The sequence below is a fragment of the Trachurus japonicus genome, chromosome 15, assembly GCF_045865225.1.
Source record: "Trachurus japonicus isolate A0001 chromosome 15, Traja_1.0".
Taxonomy (NCBI): Eukaryota; Metazoa; Chordata; class Actinopteri; order Carangiformes; family Carangidae; genus Trachurus; species Trachurus japonicus.
In genome coordinates this window covers 10,058,483-10,086,165 of record NC_140921.1, presented here as the reverse complement: position 1 = coordinate 10,086,165, position 27,683 = coordinate 10,058,483, and the positions used below count along the sequence as shown (strand labels likewise).

Genomic DNA, 27,683 nt, shown 5'->3' with positions numbered 1-27,683 from the left:
GTCCATACACACACATACACTCAGTCGAGCCCAGCAGGCCTGTCCTTGAAGCCTTAAGGTGTATGAGGACATTTATCTTTACTGGACTCTCTCCTTGGCCCATTGCCTCGTCCACCCTCCAAACTCTCTTTCTCCTCCTCCTCGGTCCTTCTTCCGGTACTTCACTTCGCTTCCAGAAAAATCCTTTTTCTCCCTTTTCTCCTTAATTTCCTTGTTTCCTCAGCACTAATCTCCCCTAGCTTTATCCGCCGCATAGGAGCAAGAGGACATGAACCACTAAGTACTGTAGGAGAATACGGCAAGAAAATTAGTAATAGAAGAGAGGACTGAGTGACCATTTGACTATTTTCCTGCTCTTTATGCTCTTAAGAAAAGAGCCCTATTGTTGAGGTTTGGCAGAATCCAAATCCAAAGCTGCTTTTAGTACGGCAAGGAAAAACTGTTCCTTTGAAGCTGCCATTGTTTGGCAGAGATGAAACAAGAGGAGGGAATTTTTGGGACCAAGCATCGCAGCACTGATTAGTTGTCAGGCCAAGATTTGTTTGCCCCTGCAAAGTGAGATTCAGCCTTGTAATTTATTGATCTCAGTCCAAATCTGGCCCGCGCTGGCTGCCAGCGACAGAACACTGTAACAGGATTAAAGATTGTGGTTTCTAATTTAAGGTTCCCGGTCTGAATGTGGAAAACAGGATTTGCACGGTGTTCTGTACTAATAATTATAAGTGTGCTGCATCTATCAAAGGCGTCCTTCCCTGTCACACTGGTCTTGTGTAACTCACAAATATGACTGTTGTGAGTTAAGAAACAAGAGTAAATCTGTTTCTACTTTCAAACGGTGCTAATTTACACTGAATCACCAATCATTGAACATTAATATTAATCAGTGCGATACATTATAAAACAATCAATCTGCAATTTACAAGACACCCACCTAGTGTTAATCATCTCCATAGTAGCCTTTACTGTTTGAATTCAAAAACGAGAACAGTTTGTAGCTGATGGTGGCAGAAGGAGAAAGGCCAAGTTGTCACCAGAATCAAGATTTTCATTGGCTCCTGTTATTAACTAAATGATAAAGACAAAATCAGGCCTAATGTCAGCGCTGGAGAAAGGTCACGGTTTCACTTAAAGTGAAATCTATCCATTCTTTATAGCTCCTTGTCCACTGGTCAAAGAAAATGGCGAACATCAGGCTTTTGTCTGCAATAGAAAACAGCACAATGGGCCTTCGCTCTTGGGTCAAATGACTGTGTGGTAGACATGGGTATTTATCAGCAGCGGCTCAGATCGATGACGTGTAGGCTACAGCATAATACCGGGATGAATGTCTTTATTTTGTACCCTGTAAACAGACCTGTCACCAGCACAGGGTCACATGGTGCTCAGGGATGAAAGAGTGACCTCAACCCTGAAATTAGTTTTAAAGACACAATCACAGACCGAAGAGTCTCACATGAAGTCTCCAGCGCTTAACAGTAGCGCCAATGCGGAAATGAGAGTCTGTATGGCAGCCAATAGCTCATTCTTTCTGCTCTGTTGCTGCAGTTGTGTATGTCTCCACTCCAACCAGTAAAGCACACTCTACTGTCAGTGTAAAGGATGACAATCAATAAATACACTGTATGAGACATTTTTTGTCTCTAAAACAGAGTTTCTTACAATAAATTATTATTTGTTCAAAATAATTTCCATTAAAGAGCATGAAAACATGTAATACAGTGTAACATTTGACAGTATGGAGCCAGATTACTTTTAAAAACACAATCCTATATCCCTGGACAGCCGTTTGCAATAATAATAAAAATGTTTACACATCCACTGAATTGAATCTGTTGAAATTATTTACACAAATCTGATCTCTGCAACTCCTCTCTCCATCCAGATACGTTTGCCAGTAAGGTAGCCGCTATCCAGGATCAGTATGCAGACGCATCCATCGGTAACGTGACGGGCTCCAACGCTGTCAATGTTTTCCTGGGCATCGGGGTGAGTACTGGCTCATCTAGGGGGCGTGATTGACAGGTTCATTGCTAGTGTAAATGCGGCGCTGCTTGTCATGCTGCCATGTCAGTTACTACTATCGTGTATTTGTAGAAATGAAGATGTTGCTGCACGAGTGCTGTCTTTAAATCTGTGTGATCCTGCTCCTGAGATGTTATTACAATGACGTGTGATTGAAGTTGCATGACCCGTGAAGTGGCAGCCATCTATTCCCTCTATGATGACGCCCATTTTTTTTGCCTGTGTGGTCGCAGCTGTTGTGAGCATTCATTGCATTTCGTGTTATTCAAGCTGACTGTGATGGTGTTTGGCAGGTGGCGTGGTCCATCGCTGCCATCTACCATCAAAGCCGCGGGGAGGAGTTCAGGGTGGACCCTGGCAGGCTGGCCTTCTCCGTCACCCTCTTCACCATCTTTGCCTTCGTCTGCGTCGGCACGCTGATGTACCGAAGGCGGCCAGAGATCGGCGGAGAGCTGGGCGGGCCCCGGACTGCGAAGGTCCTGACCACCATGCTGTTCATCAGCCTGTGGCTCCTCTACATCCTCTTCTCCTCACTGGAAGCCTACTGCCACATCCAGGGCTTCTAAGGTGACAGGAGGTGAAGACGGGAAAAGGGTGGGACAGAAGGAGAGCATGGAGAGGAAGAAAACCAAGGGGGGAGGTGGGTAAATGGATAGATTTGGAAATTACGGCTGTCTCACTGATCTATCACTCCCTCCCTTTACGCAATAGATTGATTGACGGATGAATGGATGGATGTACAGATGAAGGAATGGAGGATGCGTTAAAGCATCTTAAAACAGAAGGGGAAGAAGTACGGATACATGGAAGGACGACAGCAAACAGGAAAATCACAGGACCTAGAGAAAATGGCTCAGAAGATGGAAAAATGGTGGAGAACTGAATAAACTGTGGAGTACGTTTTTTTTTTCTTGACCTACAAATCCAAACTAATCAAGCTGTCTTAAACCCTCGCCTGATTTAATTACATAAATCTAATCCCCAAAGTCACAAACACAGAAATAAACACACACAACATTTCCCAGCTGGTTCAACTATACAATAATCAAAATGAGAAGCAACCATCACAGGCGCGAGGATGTGCGACCTCAACAACAGCATTTTCCCCTCATGAATCCTCCCTCTCCAGTTGGATCAGTGCTACTCTGGCGTCCAGCAAAAAGTAACAGGCACAAGTGAGACAGGAAGAGACAGAGTAACTGTATGAGTATGTACAGTACGTGCATGAACAGACGATACTGACAAACACAATCATGATGAAACCGGATATATCGCCACAACTGTTTTAATGACGACAAACTGTGCGAGTGCTGATGGTGCGTGTGACTGTGTGTTTCTGTGCTTGTGTGTTGTGGAGAGATGGTCTCAAGTACTGTGAAGAAAAAAAAACAAAAAAAAAACGCCTCTCGTTTTGCCGCCACCCCGCGTGGGACGGGATTCGCTTTGGTATTTGCAGGTCTTTCAGACCCTCGCTCTCTCCCAGCCTGTAGAAAATGCTGAGTTAAGACTCTTTGTTTGATGACGTGAACGGTTTTGAACATCACTGAGGTTAGAAATGTAAATACAAAGAGCTGAACATACATTACAGCTCCACTACTTTCCTTCTGAATGTCTCGGTTACGCCATGCGCTCCTGAACGGGCCCTCTTCTTTCTGTTGCTTTATACTGTAGATGTAAATGATTTAAGGTCTAATTTGAATCAAGAAAGGGGTTAGTGTTGCTTTTACCTTTAATAAGGCCACGTCTGAGAGGACACAATGGCCACTCTACCGTTTAAAACTGTTAGAGAAACTACTATCATTGCATAAATATCTAGGTTACTCTTACGTGTGTTTGTGTTGTTGTTTTTTTTAAACCGTGGAAATCTGTTACCTGGTTTTCCACCGATGAGATTGCCACCGTCACGTGTCAGTCGTAACATTGCAATAGAGTTTGAAGAAGAAGAAAAAACCATAGGTACCGCCCTCAGTGAAACCTCATGTCTGTTAACTGCCTCTGTCATCGTTTATCTCACTTTGATGATGCAGCTTTCCCCATTGGTTCACTCGACAGCTTCAGTTATTATCCCTGTGTGTCTTAAGCAACCCCCACCCCCACCCTCGCCCCACCCCTGGCTGGTCAGTGGACCAATCAAAATCCTCAAGGGCTTTGTTAAAAAAAAAAAAAAGAAAGAAAAAAAAGAGACGACCACTACTCCCTAAACCTGACCCTTGATTTATGATTCTTCACATAGGTTGGTCCTTAGGGGGCTCTTTAACAGGGATTTGTATTCCTTAACCTTATTCATCACTTGCGTAGTTGTTAGTGTGGCTCTAAAAAGAAAAAAAATAATGGATGAAATAAAAGTTTAACAGCTTCATTTAGTCTCCAGAGTTGCCCAAATATTGGAAAAAGCAGACAAGGCTTCAACGTTCGTCGGTGGGAGTCTTTCCCAGTTGATTACGAAGACTGCTTATAAATTGCAGTCAGCCTTATTCCAAATTAAATCATACCCACTATGTTCTTTTCCCAGGCCACCCCCGCTCATTGCTATGCTTAAACATACAAACCTTCAGTCATGTGGATCATGAAGGCCTTAGCCCAAAGGAAGCAATGAACATCTGACTTCATATTATGCCTTTATTCAAGGGCACGTGTTTTCTCTTGAGTAAAGTCTCATAATGTAATCTGCACGATTCACTGCTTCACGTCAGCCTTGAAAACTCAACTTTTTTTACTTCGGCAGCCAGTTTTCATTCTTATCCTTTGAGCCATCTGATGACAGAAAGGTTTAAAGGTATTTGTAGTTGGTGGGGAAGCAGTTTTACTAACAGATAGGGGCAAAGACCGTTGCACTACAGTGGTTCTGTAGGGACTTTTCCCATTGGGTACATCTAATCTTAAACAGCCAGACTCTGTTTATCGAGCTCACAAAGGTTTGGAGTCGATTTTTCAAATGTAAATCTTTCATACAAGCCATTCAGTTGGCTGTATGTTGGAAAACACCCGCCTCCATAAACTACACCTCTTGCAATGTTAGTGCTATCTGGGTCATTTGGCCACTCTCAGCATTTTCTTATCCAGCTATATGCAGCTTCATCCGCAAATGGAGTTGATTTCAAATTTGCAACATCACTTGGACTTTTTATGGTGTAGTAATTTTGTCCATGTTGGGGTGTGTAGAAATAATGAGTCTATTATCGCCTCATTATTTCAGTGTGCTAATTAGCATCGTCTATGAGCCCAGTGAGCTGGTAATTAGCAGCGCAGCCATGGTGAGTTACCCTGGTGAAAAGTTAATCATCTTTGTGATAGCAGAGAGCCTGGGTTCAGCCCAAAGTGAAACTCAGTTTATGATACAGACCCACGCTGGGCTCTACCAATAAATCCTCTGTAGAGTCGCTTTATTGTTTTGAGGTGTTGTTTGCCCTCCTCTAACTGAATTTGGGGTTTGTGTGCATGATGGGACAGAGGCACAATATGACTGGATTTGTTTCCAACCAAAAAGATAAATGTGGACATGGTTCAGCTACAAAACGTAATCTCAAGCAACAGCCAAGCATCTTTGAAACCCCCTGTTAAGCACTAGGGAAGCTAGTAAACAAGTAGGAGCACGGACACAATCAACACCACAAATTTAAATTTTAAAATCACATTAAACTGCAAATGCATCAGACTGACAAACTGACATTATCAGGCACAAACTGCTGGGAATCTTTTCTCACGATCCAGTCATTAACAGACATAAAATATAAACATCTCCTTAGAAATGAGAAACGTTAAAGTGTCCTGACATGTGTGTAGAGAATAAATCTACAAGCCTATCTCGACTGTCAGAGAAGTTTACACTTCAGACTGTTAACTATTTTACTCATTCAGCCAAAACCACAGACATCTCAACGTACACAAAAACTTACTGTACATGTAGGCGTAAAGGTCTGTAGTTTGTTAAATGGCACTATACTGTATGCATCGGAATTGGCCAGAATTTTCCTGCTGATGTTGTGTTTTTTACTTGATGTGTAATATAATAACTAGTATCTTAAATGTCATCTGTAAAGTACGTAGTCTGGGCTTAGACGTAATCCATTTTAAAAACTTGGCAACAATCTTGTCACAGACAGCTTTCAACCCCCCCTGTGAGAGAGTAGAGCTGAGCAGAGCCCTGGATTGGATGAGTTTGGCAAATCTCGAGTATCTTGAAGATAAGAAATATAGAAAATTCATCAAAAGATGCACTTGGAGTACAAAACCACCCCATGATGATGATAGAACCGGGACAACAAGGTCCAGCAACACCTAAATGTGGCCAAACTCCCTATTCAGCTCTGTTGCTGCAGACTTTTGCACCAACACTGAACATTTTTGGAATAACTCAGTATAAACGCTATAATTAAATTGCCCTCTGACAGCCAAAATGAAGGATAATATGGGATGTCAGAACGCTTGCATTTGCCAAACTCTGCACAATGTACGGCTCTCCATTAGAGTAGCTGTTCTCAAGTGAAGGCCTTGGAGTGGCAGTTTACCCCTGTTTTGCCAAAGGGAAATCTTTCTAATGGAAAACTTAATATTTGCAGTTCAACCTGTAAAGGGTTTTGTAACCAATGGATCTTTCTTAAAAACACCAAATATTCTTCATATTTCATATTTCACCACTCTGAAAAGAGACAAAAGACGCCTTGATGTTGTTTTAACTCTTAACTCAAATCTTTCTATTTAAATTTGTATGCATTTGTCTCTTCACTGGCATGGAGCTGAAGGTTTATACACTGTAAAAATAAAAATTTAAAAAAAGTTATGCTAGCTTGCGCAAAAAAAAGAAACAATAATTAACATTGTAGAAGCTGTTTGTATCACTTTTTGAGTAGCTCCAACAGGGTATGAATTATCTTTGATTGACCTAAATCATGTTGGATTTACTTAAAAATGTGCCTAATTTGTCCGAGTGAACTAGATTAAAAGCTTGCAGTAACGTAGTTGTTTGCATTAAGTTAGCTTGCTGCACAAATTTTTCCAGAGGCTAACATTTTTCATTTATGAGACGTAGTTCTTTTGCTACTTCCAGCTTCTCTGCACCGCCTCTCTCTTTCTCTCTCTGTGTATCTACCTTGACTTTAACGCTAGTATGACGTGAAGCTAATGGCAGATTAACGACAGCCGCAGCGTTCGGGCCGAGGTGGGAAGCTAAAGGCGGCTAACGGAAGGTTAGCTGTGATTAGCCACGATTGTAAGGACTCGACCAGGTTCTCTTCAGAAGTGACCCGTCCAGCCAGAGAACCAATAAATGCACTTGAATTTAGCTTCCTGCCTTAGTTTTGGACTGTTGAGGTTTGAAGGGTCAAATGTCAGCCAGGCCATCACTGTACATACGGTATAATACTAAGAGCAAGCAAGGAGTAGAAAAACGAGCTGTAGAAGAAGTACGTTTTTGTTTTTATTCTTCTGTGCTGGGGTTCGAAGAAGCGTGCAGGGTTTGAAATGAGAAGCATTGCACTGGTTCTTTTCGGCTACTATGTTGTTTCGTTAACACAGTTGCTTCTGATGTAAACAACAACAGAGGTTTTGTTTTGTTTTGTTTTTTGACTGATGTACACAATGATAATGTTGTACCTGATGAAAAAAAAAAAAAAAAGGATAAAAATACAAAGGTGTTGAATCAGTTGTGTACCATTAACAACGTCGCTTCTAATGTAACAATTGATGATGCGTTTCCGTTGCCTCGTTCACTTCTTAACTGAACTGTCTGTCTGACAGACTGAGGAATACACAAATGCAACACCAAACGGACAAACAAACAAACAAGCAAACATACAAACAAATGCAAGGAAGGACTAAACAGCCCTGTTGGTACAAGCTGAGGAAGAAGAAAGGAACACAAAAAAAAACATTACCAGAGCTATTCTCCACCCTTAAAGTAACGTTCAACAGGTACTACAATGTAAAAGGACGATGATTTTAAAATAAAAAAAGAGGAAGGAGGAGAAGGAAGACAAGGAGGAGGAAGATGAATATTAAAGAAAAAAAACATGAAGTTACAGCCATACATTGATTTCTGGGCCAGTGAGACTGAAATGGACTTCTCCTGCCCAGCATGTGTATTGTTATGGTGTCTATCTGTCCCGCTGTGTCTCCCCCCACCCCACCCCTCCACTCTATCTCTGTCTTTCTTTCTCAGTCCCTCTGCTGCCAAAGTAACCAAAAACAGGCAGTGATCTTTTTTTATTGTTATAATTATTATTATTATTATTATTAGTCTGTCTTTTCTTCCCAGACCCCCCCCCCCCCAACCCTTCTTACCCTCCGTCTCCCTATGCCATGTTTTCCATATTTTGGAATGTCAATGTGCTACTTGTTGATACTGTGCATGAATGATAACATGTCTGTATATAGTTATAGAGAATCGTATCCCATTACCCTGGTGTTGACAAAAAAATGGTTTGAATGTTGTACAGATTCAGGTTTTTTTTTTCTGTTCATCTTTTATTCTGTTCAGTTCCCTTTTTTTTAATGTACGTAGATCTTAACAACAGTATGTTTTTAATTTAAACAAGGATGACGATCGATGACGTCTTCTGTTTTGTAGTAACTTGCACATGACTGATTAATTAATTAAGTTTCTTTGTTTTGTTTTTGTTATTGGTAATGTTGAAAAGGCAATATCTGCTGTTATTGAATGAGAGATGAGATCTTAAAGGAGTTATGTATCTTAAATAAATAATCTATACGGAAGTTGCATGGGTTATTTGTACAAAAAAAAAAAAAGACACTGCTTGCTACTTCTAATACCGTGGCTGTATTCTCTGACAGAGGGTGAGGAATACTGTATGTACATCTAAAGGTTATTTTGTCATTAAAGAAATAATAATAATATTGTGTATATACTGTACAGTGTTATAAGTGAGGTGGACTGTATGGCCATCGCACTAACCATAGAGAATTAATTCTACATATTTATTTAAAGGAAAACACTCACTACACTCAAGAATGACATATATTGCCTTTTTGGAGGAGTTGTAGTTTGCTTGAAGCTTGTTTCCCTTTCTTTCTGCCTCGCTCTTTCTTCTCAATCAATCATCCGTTAATTTCATCTGTCTCTTATTCCATCCATCTCTTTCCCTATGGGCTTTTTAATTTTCTATCGGAGGGGCGTTTTCAGATCTTTCTCTGTCGATCTTTTCTCTGTTTGATTCCACCTCGGACCTGTCGCATTTTCCCCCCCATCTGTCCGTCTGTCTGTGTTGACGTACGTCTGGCTGCTCTGCCCACTGACTCAACAGTATCTCCACACCTGCTTTGTATTCATCTGTTATTTCCAATCCATCCTCCTCTTACATCCATATCCATCCATAGTTTAAATATAACTGCCCGTGTCACCATCTGTCTGACTCTCTCCAAGGATCATTTGTCTGTACTTCACTCTTCCATCTGTCTGACTCAGAACCGTCTGTCACTTTTCTTACTAAATCGCTTTCTTTTCATCTTAATCCTTCCTTTGCCACTCTTTCCTTCCTTCCATCCATCCACCCCTCCTTTCTTACTTTCTCTCTTTCTTTCTTTCCTTCTCTTCGCTCTCAAAGGGTGTAGTTGGGAACTTCATATTTTGTCAATATGATTTGGTGTGTTTTTTAAAATGGAACAATAACCACAACAGTTATAATGTTGGTAATAATGAAGATAACTTCTCTTTTTGTTTTGCCACTGTCCTCTGTGTGCGCGTGAGTGTGTTAATTTTTTTGTTTTTGTTTTTTTAATTGATCGATTTTTCTTCTTTTTTTGTTGAACACCAACTGATAGGAGGAAAGTTGTATGTGTGTTGCCACTAACTGTGACTGCTCTCCATGGTACATGGTACTTCTGATAAAAACCAATAAAATAAAGTTTGGGATACCCTGTTTCAGAGACCCCTACGAGTCCACCTCCTCTTTTTTCAGTCTCTCTGTGTGTTTGTGCTTGTGTGTGACATCTAATTTGTACCGAAAAGCTTTAATATGAAAGCTTAATTATCATGCAAATTTCCATTAGAGGGACATTTTTATTCAGGGGGAAAGTGGATGAGAGAAGCAACCAGCTCTCGTCTCATCTCACCCGCAGCCTCCTCCACAAACAAGCATCCATTCTTCTTTGTATGTTCAGCCCGTCGATGGTGAAAACGACATTTGCCTGAATAAGCTGACATGTCATTAACGGACTCATCTGACTGTCATTTATGTCAGAGATGTACGCGCCGGCTGCTTCACTGCTGATTAATTCGCTCTGTGTTTTCCTGTGTGTGTGTCTTTTTTTTCTTCTACTTTCCCCTTCGACACATAGCCTCACTCTATGTTCACCGATTTTCTTTGACGGAGGAAATTAGTAGATATGAAATATTAATTTGTATTTAAAGAAAAGCTCATTTTAACCTACTACAAGATAGAACATTAGGTTTGACTAATGGACTAATTAAATCTGCTTTTTGCATGGAAGTGGATTCAAATGAATTCGACAGGGAACAATGAAGTTCTCACTTACTGTAACTGCTTTAGTTTCGAACAGCTCCATTTGGGTTTTTTAGCTTGTCACATTTTTGTTGATCCAGACATAAGCCAACTCCAATTTTACCACATTTGTGTGATCTTAATCCTCTCTTTTACTTTTCTTTACTTCTCTGCTTCTCTCAGGCACATAACATGCAGCCATGGTCCGATCTCACAGACGACATTTTGTCATGTCGCATACAACATGCTGTAAATAATGAAATTAAAAATGGCTGAATTCCATTGAGATCCTTCAGCCTCGGGCTCCTGAAGGCCTTTTCATTCATGCTTCAATGTCAGCAGCTCATTCATCACAGTGTGCTGTGTGTTCATGGTGTTTGTGGTGTTAGTGGTTCATGCACATGTGCAGTGCATCCTTTAAAGGGGACATATTATGGAAATATCACTTTTTGAAGGCTTTTTAACATATATTTGGGTGTTTGTCTTACTTTCCGGCCCCCAAAATGTGAGATTTGACAAAAAAATCTGGAATGTGCAGGCTCCCTAGGTTGAAATGCACGTAGTTTTACGAGCTTTTTCCTCAGTTGTCTTCCAGTGATGTAACTAGGTGTGTAATACCACCCTTACCTGGGGCCAGTAGAAGGGGCGGGGCAAGCAGTGGCTCATTTGCATTTAAAGGGATAGTTCACCCTAGAATGATATTTCGCTCATTATCTACTCACCCTCATGTTGACTAAGGGCTGGGAGAAGTTTCAGAGTCCTCCGTCCCTTCTCTGAGTTACAGGGGGTCTTGGCGTAGCAGTGCATGTCCATATAACGGTTGTAAAGGGACACCAGAGCTCTTCGTAAAAAAACACACACAAAAAAACATCCAAATACCTCCATGCTGCTCGTATGTAATGTCCGTCTTGTGCTGAAGCCCCAAATTGCGTAATTGTCCCGAAAAAAATTAAATAAGTCTATATTTTAAGCTTGTTTGTAGCGGAAGCTTCTCAAAGCTCCTCTTCCTGGTCCGTCCAAATCTCGCGTGATTCGCAGTAACCGCACTGACGCCGGCGCAAATCACGCGAGATTTGGACGGACCAGGAAGAGGAGCTTTGAGAAGCTTCCGCTACAAACAAGCTTAAAATATAGACTTATTTAATTTTTCAATTACGCAATTTGGGGCTTCAGCACAAGACGGACATTACATACGAGCAGCATGGAGGTATTTGGATGTTTTTTTGTGTGTGTTTTTTTACGAAGAGCTCTGGTGTCCCTTTACAACCGTTATATGGACATGCACTGCTACACCAAGACCCCCTGTAACTCAGAGATGGGACAGAGGACTCTGACACTTCTTCCAGCCCTTAGTCCACATGAGGGTGAGTAGATAATGAGCGAAATATCATTCTAGGGTGAACTATCCCTTTAAAGGGACAGGCACTGAAACCAGTCGTTCTGAACTGGGCTGTTTTGAGAGGATGGAAAGAGATGGTAATGTTTGATCCTTGGGATATTCTGACCAAAGCATGTCACAGATATGTCTTTAAGACACCTGGGAACTACTTTAATTTGTGGAAAGGGGGCATAATATGTCTCCTTTAAAACTTGGCACCTTTAACTATTATCATATTCATACCGATTCTGTTACCTGATGTAGCCCCTTTTTTATTTATATATTTTTGTATAAGTGCATAAATGTTATCAATTAATGCATCCTACCAGGATTAGCTATAGGATAACTTACATCTGCAGTCCCTTTGGCAGATCACATACAAAACATTAGCTACATAAATCTCTATAACACAAAAGAGTACAACACTTCGTTAGACTTCATAGTTTAATTTTAAAGCTGCAATTTGTGCTGCAGTTTCTGATCAGGTAGGGTGTTCCACTGAGACATTGCTCTTACACAAAGAGCCAACTGCCTAAAGCCAGCACGATGAAACAATATGAAACAATCTCTTGCTGAAGCTATTTTAGTGTATTTTATGGACTCTACTGAGCAGAAATGAACAGGGTCTCGTAGTGGAGGTGAGGCCAAATCGTTTCAGAGTTCTCAAAACTGAGAAGATGGATGTCTCTCCGATATCCGACAGTGATGTTATTGCATTGATCCTTCCTCGACCACCCAAACCTCCTTTGTGCTATATTTGTTGCTATTGTTGACTAAGATTGAATATCCATTTATGTGGTTAAAAGGTGATTGGTTCTCGCTGCTGCCTCCAATACACACCCTCTAATGCGCTACAATTAGCCGACCAACTGGACCGTGCTGAGGATGAATCGTTCACCTTTCCAGGTGCGACACTTCTAGTCAACCTCCCCGGTGAAGTGGAGCATCAACGTATACAGTTTTGGCTGTGAAAATTACAGCCTGCAAAGCTTTTAAACAAAATGTAAATGGTGTGTCGTATGGATAGAAAGTTGCACGCCGTCATATAACATCTGACTGATGGATGAGCTGTGTTTGCTGCTGCTCCTCCTCCCATGCTGCCACTGTGATGGATCGAGCCCATTCACCGTGCAGAGTGATGGATTCTTCCTATTACAATTAAATTCTGTTCCTGTACAGTGAAGACTTTCCTTTAATATCATTTTAAACAAGTTTTTCTTATATTTCTATATCTCATGTGCAAGAGTTTGTGGTTAGATGTTCTTTTTTTATGCTTGCAAATGCACATGTCTGAATGAGTCAGCAAAAGAGACTTTTTGCGCAGCATGCTTTATGCCGTTCACTTGTGGTTTATGCTCCTGTGTACAGGTGTTTACCTTGACTCTTTTCCATCACCTGCACTCCACTGTGTCTGTCTAAAAACTCATTACACTGTCACATTTGATTTCCAGACAGGTGAGCGCGTGGGCGGCCTCCTCCTCTATAGCCGGGAAATCAGCAGTGAATTTATGTGTGTGCGAGCGAGCGAGCGCCACGGTTTGCTCCTGAATGCTGAATAAAGCCAGAACTGTCAGAAAGTCTGCATCGGCTGTCAAATCATACACAACCACTTAGTGAGAGACAACAGGGCCGGCCTTGATTTCCTGTCCACTGCTCACTTTGCTTTGTTTCAGACGCCTGTCAGTGCTCAACCGAAGCCTGTAAAACAGTTCAGTGAGAAGACACATGCAGAGCTGAAGTAGCATAATAGACAAACTTTTGACCCGTCGTGTACTTCCTGTTGAAACATTGCTCGTATTTACATTAAGAGGCAAAAACGAGACGCCTGCGTTGAAGATAACAAGGAGAATACTGATATGTTCGTGCCCTTTCTTTGACAACATTTCAAACGTTTTCGTAGCAGTGATAACACAGAAGCATTTCTCCCCCCTCCGGGCTGACTAACCATTTATCACTTTTTGTCACATTGAAAAGAAATGATGGTTGTTGTTTTTTAATCCCCCCTCGAGATGTTTGAATACTGTGTGTTTATTGCTGTTTTCCTTCATCTCCTGTAAAGCATTAGCTTGTTGTTGTTTCAAGACAAAATGTTCAGGTGAGACAATGTAAGCCTTTATCTGGGGGGTTTTTTCTTCCCCTGTTTGATGTTCCTGCAGCTCTTCACTATAACTTCACTGAACACAGGTCTGATCAACCAGATTAATTGAAACCCTCCGGTGTGGTTGTGTGGGGCCTTTAAACGAAGGATTAACAATAATCTCATCTCAGTTCAGCTCATACGTTGCCCAGGACATGTTTGCCCTTGTTGAGCCCATAGACTGGAAACAGTGATGTAACACACAGTGATGGAAAGTGCTTCTCTTCTGTGTGTGAGCTGATTTAATTTATCTTATTTGCCTTCATGTGTGTCTGTTTGTTTATGTATTTGTCTACCTATATGCTGCACAAGATTAATGTCACCTCTCTCTTGCTCTCATTTCTCCTTGTGGGCTTTATACGTGGGGACATTGCCCAGAATGCAACAAGGAAAATGCACATCGGCTCTTTAGGCTTCAATATGTCAAACTAACGTTGTTTTACTGTCTAGACATTAATTTGGTCCACATGTCACCTTCATATATTTCTTTAGTATTTGTGCTTTTTTTCTGTCTGTGAGTCAGGCATTATTCTGTCCTGTCTCGGAGGTCGCGGATGACAGCTCGGCCAGCGCTGGAATAGCAATAATTTTACCAGACTATTAGTCACAAACCCCGTCATAGAAATATAGGGTTAGTCAAACAGCAGGAGTGGTCTGCTTTGTATGTAAGTTAGATCAGTAGTGGTTACAAGGAAGTAATGAATTATTAAACACAGAGGTAGGCAGAGTGAATGTAGATGAAAGAAAACCTTAAACTTAAGTCATATTTCATCACATATGAAGATATAAGTTTATAACATATACAAAAAACAACAGTAAAACTATTATTTCTATATCATGACAGGCGTCAAATATATATGTTAATAACACCATGTAATCAAAATTAGATATATAGTATTTAATTAATGTATGCAAATTTATTAGGCCCGACTCAGACATTTCGAGGTCACTGTTTACAATACTAACATATATTGACAGTCAATCAATAATAGGTTCCATATATAATTCATGTATTTTATATTGTAATATAGAGAATTGTGTGAAGCGAAACATGCTGGGGCTGGATGGCTGGATGGATGGATGGATGGATGGATGGATGGATGGATGGATGGATGGATGGATGGATGGATGGATGGTTCTCCTTGATTATGGAACATTTTCAGAAACACATGTGTGTGGTCGTTGTCAGTGGCATTTTCCTGAATTGATTATTCTCTTGCTGTGTGTGTGTTTCTTGACATCTTTCCCTGACATGTCTCGTGTTCTTCACAGATTCTAGTTCGTACCTTCCTGCCTCCAGCCCTGCTGTCCCACATCCAGCAGATCAAATGGCATTTATGTGGAAGAAATGTCAAGCCTGCTGAAAGGAAGGGAAAGAGGGGGAGGGGGGGGTTCTGGATGTCTGGGGCAGGCCAGGGGAGTTAGTGTTCAGTAATGGGACTGTCACTTCTCCCTCATGGTACCAAAGGTTCAGGTTGAACACAAACACACACATGCACACATTAGACCGTTCATATGCCATACGTACTGGTGCTGTATGTTGTGCTGCTGGTGTTACCTTTAGCTGCTGGTGTAGTACGATCACGGCTGTGTGTGTGTGTGTGTGTGTGTGTGTGTGTGTGTATGAGAGAGAGAGTGCATGTGTGTGTGTAGCCAGCCATGTTAGAGCAGGTGTTTCACACACATGGAATGGATTGAAATTAAATGTCAGGAAAATACCAGAGCATGAACTCTCCCAGATCAGTGTGTTTGTGTGTTTGTGTGTGTGCGTCTTGCAACTATAAATTCAACGCGTCTTTTTTTCCAGATTATATTAATGCATGATATGTAATGGAGGAAACACGTAGGTGTATAATTTGTGTGTGTGTGTGTTGGGCATAAGGGAGCAGCAAATTGGATTTTTAAATCTACTTAAACAATAATTCACTCTTGTATAGGTTTTATTTTTAGGACCAGTGGGTCGATATAATACACTAAAATATATTTAATATAAAGCAATTATAGTTCCCATAATTGACATAAATGATGCTGTTCAAGCATGATGAGTACATATATATTATTATACTTATCTTTTACCGTGAAGCTGTTGAAAAACCTCACGGATGTAGATTATTGAAATTATTTTGACACATGTTTTATTTTCTTCCTTTATTTCTGTACACAGACGAATAATCCTGACTTTATGTAATTGGCCTGATGATCTATTTCAGGCAAGCTCCACGTCAGCGAATGTTAATTTTCCTTTGGTGAAATGAACTGAATCTGAGTCAGTACCTGACTTTACAATAATATAGAGTATTTATAGAATCTGCAGTTGGCTGTAACATCAGTATTGTACTTAAACACTATTCAGCTCTCAAAGCTGCACTTGCCAATATGTCTTCATAATGATGATGATGACGGATGAGAAGAATATGAATTATGTGGTGTTGAATCCACAGAGATCCAGAGCTTTGTCGTTCCAGTCATCTCAAAAGCGGATACCACTTCACATGTATTTCTAGCTCGCTCCATTGTTCCCGAGTGGACAAAAAAAAAATCTAATGAATGCAGTTTAAAAAGCCCTGAAGAGATATTTTGTCGATCAGCCAGTGAGTGATGGCATCTGACATGAACACAATGTTTTCTGTTTTGGTTTTTTCACATGGAGGCTTTTTGTTTCCCCACTTAGGATTTAACAACATTCGAATCACAGTCTGTTGGTGAGTTGTTTGGTTAATTGTTGTCTGTCACATGTGATCAAACCATTTGCACACAATGCTGGTGAAGCAGATTGATTAATAGGGGTTTATTGATAAATTTGAATCTCCTGTTGTTCTACTGGGTCAAGGGAAAGAAGAAGGAGGGATGGGGGGAAAGAAAGAAAGAAAGAAAAGATCGGAAAGAAGGGGCGAGACAGGAAGGAAGGAAGGAAAGGAGATTGGAAAAGGAGAACAGATTGGTTCGGGGAAGGAAGAAGGAAGGATCAAGGGAAAGAAAGGAGTAAGGATGGTGGAAAGAACGAACGGAGAAGGGAAGGAGAGAAGGATGGAGAAATAGAGGAACAAAGAAAGGAAAGGAGGGGAAGAAGGGAGAAAGAAAGGAAGGAAAGGAGAGAGAGAGGAGGAGGAGGCAGGAAAGGAGGATGGATGGAGGGAGAGAAGAAAAGGAGGAAAGAAGGACCGGTCAAAACAGAGTCAGTTTGACCCAGGGGGACAAGGCTCATGTCCTTCTCCTCCTCCCTCCACTTGCATCCTCGCTTCCTTCCTGCGTCAGTTTGTCTTCCATCCTTGTCCCACTTGTTCGTCGTCTTCCACCCTCTCTCTGGGCCGAAGTTGATGACTGAGTCCTCCTCTCTTCCACTTGCAGACACCCATAAACACACATACCGGTAGCTACACTGTGCACATACACACACTAACATGTGTACTGACACAAACACACATGCAGTACTAGTCCACACACACACGCACGCACACTTTCGACAGTGGGTTACTCTGTGTCAGCGACTGTTCCCTGCTGAGAGGCTGTGGGCGGCTTGACGATGTCGAGTTACTGTGGCGATTTTCTGTTGCCGCGGCAACACTTTCGCAACAACCGACGACGACCACGGCAATGTGGAGTGGGGAGATGGGAAAATTAACACATCGACATGCTCTCAATTACACACACACACACACACACGGACGCATGCACGTATACTGTAGATCCATACATGGAGGCTCTCGACAGCGTGAACAGGCCCTGAGGTAGTTAACCTGCTTTATGAGGACGTTCACAGCCTCCTGACCTTTTGACCTCCTGTCTGTGCATTTGTGGCTAATGGGTTAAATTATATCTGCCTCCAAATACAGTCGTAAATCTAGTTTTATGAGGCTTGAAATCTACCTCCCTACACCTGCCTTGGATGGGGGATATCGCCTATTGCCTCCAGGATGGACGCTCTTCCAATATATCCATCCATCCATCCATTTGTTTCTGCTTATCTAAGGTCAGGTCAAGGTGTCAGCAGGCCAGGCAGAGTAATCCAGACCTCCCTCCTCGCCTCAGTAACATTTTGCTGCTCCTTCTGGGGGCAGCCTGAGGTGTAACCAGGCCAGATGAGATGTATAATCTCTCCAGCGTGTGTTCAGGGTCTACCCTACCCCGCAGGCTGCTGCAGTACGTGACAGGAGTCTCCTCCACAGGGTGGATGGACGGACTCGGCCTCAGAGACGGGGCGAGGAGCGCCGACGTCCGCCGGGAGCTCAGAGTGGAGCTGCTGATGATGATCGGTCGTGTCAAAAGGAGCCGGTTGAGGTGGTTCTGGCATCTGGTTACGATGCCTCCTGGGGGGTTTTCCTTGGAGATCTTCCAGGCCATGTCCGAGTCCGACCTGTTGGATGCCTCGGGGTAGATCCAGATCCAGAACACGTGCAATACACTGTGTGTCTCTCTTTAGTTATCATTGCTGACCAGGTTTCTTTTGTTTATTTCTCTCAGCCCCGCATTTGTGCTGATGCTATTCAGTTCTTTTTCAATCAAAATGCATTGAACTGTTCTCTTTCTCAACGTGTTTATAAACACTCGACTATGAAAGAAACATTTTACCTTGCAAATCATTGGATTTTAGTTTCTGAAAATAATGCACTCGCTGCTTCTAAAGATCAACAAAAAGTAGAGAGAGAGAATAAGAAAGAAAAGGAAGAAGGAGTTTTATGCAAATGATTGCACTTCTAAATGCACTGCTATATAGTGCATGTGAATTGAATGTACGACTCCTGCATTACATTAAATAATAAAGTCCTACTAATCTCATGGCCAGTGCGAGAAACGGAAAAACAGAGTGAGGGAGGAAGAGAATAAAGAGTGAGAGAGTAATAACACCAATCAGACAGCATTAGCTGAACAGAGACCAGTAATTGGAGCTGTGAAGTGTGACTCATCGACAGTTAGTGAGACCTGACACACACACACACACACACACACAGAAAACCCATCAACCACTTGTACCACTCTCCCTCTTTCTTTCTGTACAGCCATGCGTATTATCCCCAACTCTAACTCACACACCCTCATTTTCACGTCTCCACATCTTTATCTCTCTCTAATCCAGACATACTGACACACATGCACATTACCCAACTCTTTCTCACACACTCATGCCAACACACCCACACACAAATACACACACTCTCTCTCTCTCTCCCTCCTGGCTTGACATTCACACAGCGCTGCCAGCCAACGCCACAAAAGAGCTCCTTCCTGTGCCGCTCGCCCACCTGCTGCATCCCTCACCGTAATATTGAGAGGGAAAAGCATCTTTTCAACCTCCCTGAGTGACAAAAACACTCAGCGAAAAGTGCCATGTCTCCTGTGTGAACGTCACTCAAATTGCCCATGTTCCGAGCCTGTGTGTTCCCTTGGACTGCTTGTTATGCCGTGTGACCTTTTCCACAAGAGTTTGGAGCCATGAGAGTGGCAGCCGTGTGATTCAAGTCCATATTTCTCCCAGCTACATTCATTAACTGACACATTATCAATATTAATATTTCCACTTTATTACAAGTTGAGGTTTTACATTTACACTTGCAGGCTTGAGCAGGTGTGACGCACAGTGACAGATATTTCTATCGGTCACTCCACGGCGATTAGGAACTACAGAAATGTGTTTTGCCATGGTTACAGAGTGTGACTACAGAGCTCATCATTCACATCATCAAATATGATGTCTGTTTCAAAGGCGATCTCTCAGGGGAAAAATGAATTTGATTTGCACATATTCATCCCCGCCAGAGGCTGCCATCAGCACAGAGTTGGACATTTCTCTCTCTCTCTTGCTCTCTCGCCTCCGTATCCGCAGCAAGGTAAAGGTGTTGCTAACGTGCTTAAAGTGGAAATTTGTGCCACACACACTGACAGTGACTTTGCACCATGTAATGTCACTTTTTTTGCCTGATGTATCAGCATTACAAGCTTCTATGCACTGTGGGAATCTGAGGGGCTGTATAGATTTAACTCGCAGCTTATATGATCAAGGCCAAATTTAAAATGTCTCTCCTTGGTCCCAGAATCTGCAATTCAACTCCTGCTATTTTAGAAAACGGCAAAATATGCAACTATAACAGCGCTGTAATCTTGGGTTTGCACAGATCATTGCCTAATTGTTGTCTGTAGCTATTTTGCTCTTGAGATTTGATGCTGACTTGTTAAGAAGAACCACACAATAAGCCTCTTAGCTGTTCTGGCTCAGCTAGTGCATCTGTCATATTCATCCTATAATTGTTCTGTGATTTTTATTTTTTATTTTTTTCTACTTTTCCTATTTTGTATTTTGGCACTGTACAAATACATACAAAAAGTGTCCAGCTAGAAATGAGTGGCACATACTTGCATAGATTTACTGAAACCAACAAACTTAACGTTATAAATAATCTTCTGTGCGCATTTCTCCAAAACAAATGTGCAGACAAAATCAGTTAAACCTGCCTTTCACCTTCTATCCAACAATAAATTACAGACAAGGTTCTGACATCCTTCATGTTTCTGAGTTGTTCCTCTCCAGTAGAGAGCTGACGTGATGTGGCTGCTGCCTGATCACTGCTTTTATGTACTTGGCGCTCTGTAAACACAGTGATCGAGGCTTTCCCCCGGCTGCGTCTCCACTATACTCATTTTCAAACTTTCATCTCTCTGATTGCTCTCCTCTCCTCTTCCTCTGCTCTCCGTCTCGTCTTGTCTGCGACCTCTGCCCCCATCCTCTCTTTGCTCTGCATTTATTCCCCCTGCCCGCTCTTTAAGATGCACTCCGTCACTTTGTTCTGTCCCAGCTCTCACCCCTGTCTTGTTTGTACATCCTGGGAGAGTCCGCAGCGTTCGCAGATTGTCTCTCGCCTTATTAAAGTAGCTCTCCAGCTCGGCTACAGGGCCCTTCTCAGAGAACAGATGCTCCAAATATGCCTGGGCGTACTGATCTGAGGTGATCAGGTCCAGGTTAATGGAGGGCGACGAAGAGGTGTTATCAGGTCCAGAGACTCTTTTCCCTGTGAAGAGCAACTTAGCTCAGTTAAACACGATGTGACTCAGACTGGCTCGGACATTTTTCTTGATTAGTGAAACAACGTCTACCTGTCTCTGCCTGCAAGGTGGACAGAGGGACGGTGACACTCTTTCCCATCTCTCTGTCTGTCACAGTGAGTCCTGTCATGGATCCCTCCTCTGGCACCTCGTCAGAGGGGTCATGAGCCCCACGACACTTCACAACACACACCGTAGTAGCTTTATATCTCCTGTAATGAAGACACAGTGGGAGGAATTAGTTGCATGGATATTAAAATAGACAGAAACATGGGTTGATCATATTATAATGATGAGATGTTGCTAGGATACTGGTTAAGAGGCTGTTGGTCACTGGGTTTAAAAACTCATTGATGAAACAGCTGTTTTGTCTTTCATGCTCACACGATGATGATTATATCATGACGGCAGCTTTTGTCTCTTCCCATCTGGATCTTTGCTGTGAAGCTAAAAAGTTTGGGGCTAGACTTTCCTGACAGTCTGATGAGCTTTTTTGTGTGTATGTGTGTTTTTTTGTTGTCAGATTTGGAGCGCGTTGGAAAGCTTGTCTTAAAGCAGACAGGCCGGCCCAGTGTGGCTGTGGTTTCCGCTGTCAGGTTTGCTTTATTACTGTAGGATCCTGCCTCCCCTCAAGTGTCTGTGTGTTTGCTGCCTGACAACACAAAAGAAAGTCAGTGTTTGTACTTCCACTATGTATTTTATTTGCATGCATGTTTTTCACATGCCTGCAAGGGTCCCAAACTCCAGCACCATCTAACGTGGCATATTTAACCCTTCTGTTGTCCTCCTGGGTCAAGGAAGGAAGGACGAAGGGAAAGAAGGAAGGCAGGAAGGGCGAAGGGAGGGAAGGAAGGATGGGAAAAATTAAGGAAAGATAGATGGGGGGAGGGAACAGATTGGGTCAATTGGGTCAAAAAGGAAGGAAGGAAGGAAAAGGGAAGAGAAAAAGGAAGGAAAGAAAGATGGAGGGAGGGAACAGATTAGGTCAAAGAAGGAATCGGAAGGATGGACAAAGGGAAAGAAGGGAGGAAGGAAGGAAGGAAGGAAGGAAGGAAGGAAGGAAGGAAGGAAGGAAGGAAGGAAGGAAGGAAGGAAGGAAGGAAGGAAGGAAGGAAAAGGGATTGTGGAAAGAAGGAAGGGAGAAAGGAAGGAAAGAAAGATGGAGGGAGGGAACAGATTGGTTCAAGGAAGGAAGGAAGGAGGGGAAAAGGATTGTGGAAAGAAGGAAGGGAGAAAGGAGGGAAAGAGGGAAGGATGGAGGAAGGGAACAGATTGGGTAAATTTGACCCAGACGGACAACAGGAGAGTTTAAATCCAAGTTTCCATCAGCATACAGCAGGGCTAGAGTCTACTTCAATGAGAGATCATCCTTTCCACCCTTCCTGACTTATAGGTCAGCGACAAGCAGGCATTTGTTCAAAGTGAAACTGAAGATTAGATTTGGAACCTAACCTTTCATCTCTGAGTCAAACATTAAGAAAAGAAGAGATGTTATTCTTGACTTGTAGCTCACTTTTTCTGCCATAGTGTACATGGTGTACATGGTGTACCCGACAGCCATTAGTGTTTCCCATGCAGCGTCTGATTTGGAGGCTGCTGCTGCCAAAGCAATGACAACTTTCAACTACATTTGATTGGTAGATTGCTGCATGTCTTAGTGTCTTACCTGTAAGCAGGGATGATCTGTGTCAGGTCTTCCATATATTGCTCCAGAACAGCCCTTGCAGACAGGGGCTCAACCTGACCCTCAAGTGCAGCCAGGTGAATCAACATCTGGGTGTGAAATGCTGCTGCACTGGCCCAGTACCTCAGAGACCTGGAGACGGAAGAAAACTCTAATGAGTCTTCACAGTTTTATATTAAAGATCAAGTGTGTAATATTTGTCAAGGTTTATTGGCAAAATCTGAATAGACTACCAATGAATATATTTGTATAAGTAGTAAGTAAGTAAGTAGTAAGATAAATAATAGAATCGGAATGCTAGATGTCACTGTTTTCCCCTCATTTTACACACTGGACCTTTAAATCTGATTAAATAATACTATAATACTTTCGCTGCTGCTCTGCTGTGTGATGCCATCCTCTGTTTTGCTATCATATCCACTCACCTGGAGTCACAGGCTCCGCCCAGCATACAGGTCTTCAGCTGAGTCAGAGTGAGGCTGAACTGAGCCTCGAGTCTGACAGAGTCCTGGATCAGCTTGTTTTTGTCGTTCAGGTTGATCCTGCAGCGCTTCAGGTACTCCTCCATCACCTCCTGGAGCTCCCACACTCTCTGCTGTGGATGAAAATTATAGGATGTTTACATTTTTTTGTGTTTGATTTTCAAATTTACTACAATAACAATAATTTACAATAACTATATAAAAGATAATCCCCCTTCGCCAGTTTTGTACCTGGCCAGATGACGACCCAGCTGACTTCCCCTTCGATGTCTGTCTCGATGTTGTGTGGACCATATCCATCACCATGGAGACCACTAATCCCACCAAGCCAGCCAGGCGTGGCTCGTCCGAGAAGGTCGCCAGTCGGCCAATCAGATCCTTCAGGTAGGTGGGTGCCTTGTTCCCAATGTTTCCCTGCAGCTGAGTGAGGAGAAATGAACAGAAACGCCTGTCTCAATGAAATAAAAATGGAAGGAGAGTTAGTTCTCCCTCTTCTTTTTAAGACCAAGTGTGAACAGCATCATTCTGTCATCATCCTATCGCTCCTTGTTGGCCCGCTGTATTGATTTGTGACCTCTTTATGATCCGAAACAGGACCTACACTGCTGATAGTATGAGTGGTGCCTCATTTTACACCATCACTCCTTCTTAAGTGTGTCAAGGCAACATCATCTTTCTTTCCACTTCGGTTCATCTTCACCTGCACTTCACAACTCAGTGGACTTAAAGGTGAAATCGATGAGTCAGTTCACCCCCTCTGTCTTTATTTCAGGTCACCTAATGTTTTCTGCTCCCTCGGCCTCTCCTCAATATTTTTTACTCGTGAGCAGAATAATCATCGCCCCCAATTCATCTCATCTTTTACATCTTATTAACCTGTTGCAGTTGTTCCTGGAGGCGGTCACGGCTGTCCGAGCTCTCATCACGATTAGTGAGGAGGAGGGGGTGGACGACTCCCAGGTCAGGCACGGCACCGCCCTCAGTCATGGCGTTGAAGAGGACAGAACCAACTGCATCCTTCATTTGAGAAAGATCTTCCTCTGATGAGAACGTCTGGCCCATGATGATGTCTGTGTGTGTCTCTGTGAATAGTGACAAACAGGTAAATATTGTAAATATCTGATAAAAAGGAGTAATAGAGCACATAAACAAACCTTCAGCAGTGAGCAACTAGTACCAAAAGTGAATCAGTGGTGAGTACAGTGAATGGGGTTGTTATTTTCTTTTTTACATAATCATAGACATCCCATGATACACTATGGCCTTAAGGGTTTTAAACACAAGTGGTGAGTGTCTTACAGTCTACACACAATCAAAGGCAGATGCAAAACAAAACACATTTATGTTCCTTCATCATACCAACAACAGGACATAACATTTCCCAAATACCTCAAAAACAGCAGCTTAACATTTCACACTGTGAGTCCAGCAGCGTTTCAGTCGCATCTAATCTCTCTGTCACTGCAGCGAGCTAAGTTTCAGCCAGTCATGCAGCCAGTCGGCCGGCCGGCCTGTGTTGTTTTCTCTTCACCTCCCTGCTTCCTCCTCTAGCCCCCGCCTGCTGCAGTAAAGAGATTATTCAAGACAACACAGCAGCAAGAGTGTAGCTCAACAGTAAACCTAGACCTCCCCCTAGCCACTGAGATGAGGAAATGCAGCCGCTGTGAAACGGTTTGTCACGTCCTCAAGGCCAAAGATCCTCAGCCTGTTAAGATTTAGTCCTACTAATCTCCATCTGAGAGGGGTTTTTGTTGCCTGTCTCTGTTGTTGCTGCTGCACAGAGAATTAAAACCTCAGAGAATAGTTATTTTTCACTCTTTCTTATAATGTTATCTTGAATTGAATGCATGATAGTGAAATTAAACTAATCCTTCTTGTGCTGGAGGCGAGGGGGGGCTCCCTGAAAGAAACCAGAGGTCATTGAGAATGAAAGTAATAGCTGCAAACTCTTTATGGCTGTGTCAAACGTTGAAAAAAAAGAAAAAAATAGGCCAAGGGCTTTCAGCTTTTTTATTTAGCTAAATGGAACAGTGGCCTTGGTGGTGGTGTGATGTTGACTTTTTTTTACTTGATAAAATATGGGGCAAGGGGATTTGGGATTTTATGTAGTGTGAGAGATGTTCTTTGTTAACTGGGACAAGGGCTTGTGCACTGTCAGGCCTCAGAGTTTCTGTAGCTAAATGAAATTTCCCACACAAGCGTTTTTGGACCATTGTTCAGGTTAATGTGGACGTTTCGTCTTTCAATCATTTGAATTAAGGTTGCAGGATCTTTCACTTTGTATTATAAACTGTATTTCAATTTATTATATTCAACTTACAATCAAGGGTTCAGTTATGTAATGTCACTTTAACAAGCAGATTTCTTTTCATTTTTTTTCTTTCTGCTAAAAGTATAGAAGCCATTTCAAGTGCTGTTATACTTTTATATTGCTTAGCATTGCAAGGTGGAGGGACTTGGGAGATTAAATCAAAGCATCAAATGACTGTGCAACTTTAAGAAGGTCGTTCTTTGTGGATCCTTCAGCTCATTGTTTTGGTTTCTCTGGCATTGTCACTGTTCTGTCTTGGTTCAGTCCCACTGCTTCTGTTGGCCTCATTTCCAGACACAGCAGGCAGCAGCTGTTTCTCTGAGTGCTACCTGTCCTGCTCCAAACAGCACAAAGCCAAAATTAGCAACTAGCTTGTAAACAAAGTGGAGCATTTAGCTGCTGAAGAGTGAGATGTGTCCCTAAGGAGTTGGTTGAGAGACTAAACCACAGCTGAGTGAATATTGGGCTTACTAGCAGCGACTTACAGCGATTGCTATTTCTCTGTTAGAGACATGGCTAACTCCTCCTGCCCAGTTTTCTAGAAATGTTAGTCCAATAACCAAAACTGTATCTGTTATGTTTATGCACTAAAGCAAACTGGTTAAAACAAAATTAAATAACCTTTTTATCGTGAAATCTGAGGTGCACAAGATAATTATCTGTAACTTTGTGCGCTCACATTTTACAGTAAGTGCGGCAGGCTGACGCGGTACATTTGGCATTTGACAATGACGTGTTGGTGTTTAAAAAATTGAAGACAGTGAACCTCTGAGTCGCACACTTGCAGCACGAAACACCACACATGGACCAGCACACACACTTTTCCTCATTTCTGTCTCCTCCCTCCCCCTTCCTTCTCTCTCTCTCCCTGAGCATCTTCCTCTCCCACCACTCTGCTTCCCAGCCTCCTGCTCTTCCCCATTTCTCTCGTTATTGTTGATTTTGATAGCTTCTGTCAGTTTGATGCAGTGTTTACCGGTTTAGCTCTGCGGCTGGAAGAGAACGTGTATTTTTCTCTTCCCCTCTCTCATGGTCTCGCTCCGCTCCGCTCTCTCCACGGATGTTTAGCCCTTTTGACACACCTCACAGTCCTCTGAAAGCAGTAAATATTTAAATGTGCTCACATCACAGACGTACACACATATTGCATATTGGCAGTCAGAAACGCACATGGAGGCATTCATTCACACATGCACAGTGAGGTGGAGAAAATTCAGTGGTTCCCCTCTGTCTCAGATGTTTTCACTCTGTCTCATCGTAAAGGTCTCATTTCCATCTGACAGTGAAGTTAAGATTAGAGGAAAGAAAACTCAAGTGGTGATGGGGGGGTGGGGGGGTTAGGAATGAAATGATGACAGAAGAGAGATAGGAAAGAGGGGGTGGATGGAGTCAAGAAGAGGAAAGACAGGTGGATTCAAGGCACACACAGTTGTGTTTCTATCACTTTGAATGGCACATTGATTACATCAGTTCCCTGGGGAAATATCTTAATCCTAACTATTTGTCTTGCCCAAACCAAACCCCATCCTAAACCTGAACCTGAACCTGAAACTAAGACGTAACCCTGAATCCGTAATCTGAACTCTAATCTACCCCTAATCTAATTTTAATCTGAACCTAAACGTACCCTACAATTAAAGCAATTCAAAACTGACGTCATGGGGACTTGAAACTTAAAAGTTCAAATTTCAGTTATGAAATATACAGTAACATTGTGTGAATGCATGTGCATGTAGGATTAATATCAGCAACTGAGCACAGTCTGACCCTAATCCTGCCAGTGTCCACCAATTAACTATACCTTATTTTGGAAAATTGTAGCCGACCTTGTTGTGTGCTGATCTATTTTCTAATGTATAAAATCAACAGTAACAGTTCACTGTAGCTGATGGTAACATGTTCACATGGCTAAAATGTCACAAAGCCCCCAAGACTTGATCTTTGCAAAGCGTCACACATCCCTGGGTCTTCTGCAGCACATAAAGTTGCCCACTTATCTTGGCAATTGTTAAATTTGTTGTCCCATGACCTAGCTACAAAATTTAAGATGGGAAATTGCCAGGTCTTGGTCTCACCCCAACATTGTGCATTAAAAATATTGAGGGGAACAATTACTAAATGGGAGGAGGAGGAAGAGGAGGAGGAGGAGGCTGGGACGCTCACTCCCTGAACAAATTA

At 42.4% G+C, this 27,683-nt stretch overlaps 2 protein-coding genes across 6 annotated transcripts in view; one reads left to right on the top strand and one right to left on the bottom strand.

The window, feature by feature from the left end:
• slc8a1b (solute carrier family 8 member 1b) overlaps positions 1-3,862 on the top strand; it is a 138,161-nt gene extending 134,299 nt beyond the window's left edge. For 2 of the 3 annotated variants that reach the window (XM_085799500.1, XM_085799498.1), the window contains exons 10-11: positions 1,883-1,986; positions 2,316-3,862. In XM_085799500.1, the coding sequence (XP_085655626.1) occupies positions 1,883-1,986; positions 2,316-2,588 (377 nt within the window). In that variant the 3' untranslated portion in view covers positions 2,589-3,862. The remainder of the gene's footprint in view (positions 1-1,882; positions 1,987-2,315) is intronic. The other variant, XM_085799499.1, reaches the window with a different exon arrangement.
• Positions 3,863-19,491: 15,629 nt separating this feature from the next.
• Positions 19,492-24,702, bottom strand: LOC146973209 (uncharacterized). Of its 3 annotated transcripts, none has more exons than XM_085799496.1 (7): positions 24,584-24,702; positions 24,071-24,276; positions 23,426-23,614; positions 23,138-23,307; positions 22,695-22,844; positions 21,080-21,240; positions 19,492-20,994 (listed from the first exon to the last, which is right to left on the bottom strand). In XM_085799496.1, exons 2-7 carry the CDS (start codon positions 24,254-24,256, stop codon positions 20,558-20,560), a joined length of 1,293 nt encoding a protein of 430 aa, XP_085655622.1. In that variant the 5' UTR covers positions 24,257-24,276; positions 24,584-24,702; the 3' UTR covers positions 19,492-20,557. The 3 variants fall into 3 exon arrangements, with proteins under 3 accessions (XP_085655622.1, XP_085655623.1, XP_085655621.1); XM_085799497.1 differs by having other exon boundaries at positions 23,138-23,304; XM_085799495.1 differs by having other exon boundaries at positions 20,290-20,994; positions 21,074-21,240.
• Between the last annotated feature and the right edge of the window lie 2,981 nt (positions 24,703-27,683).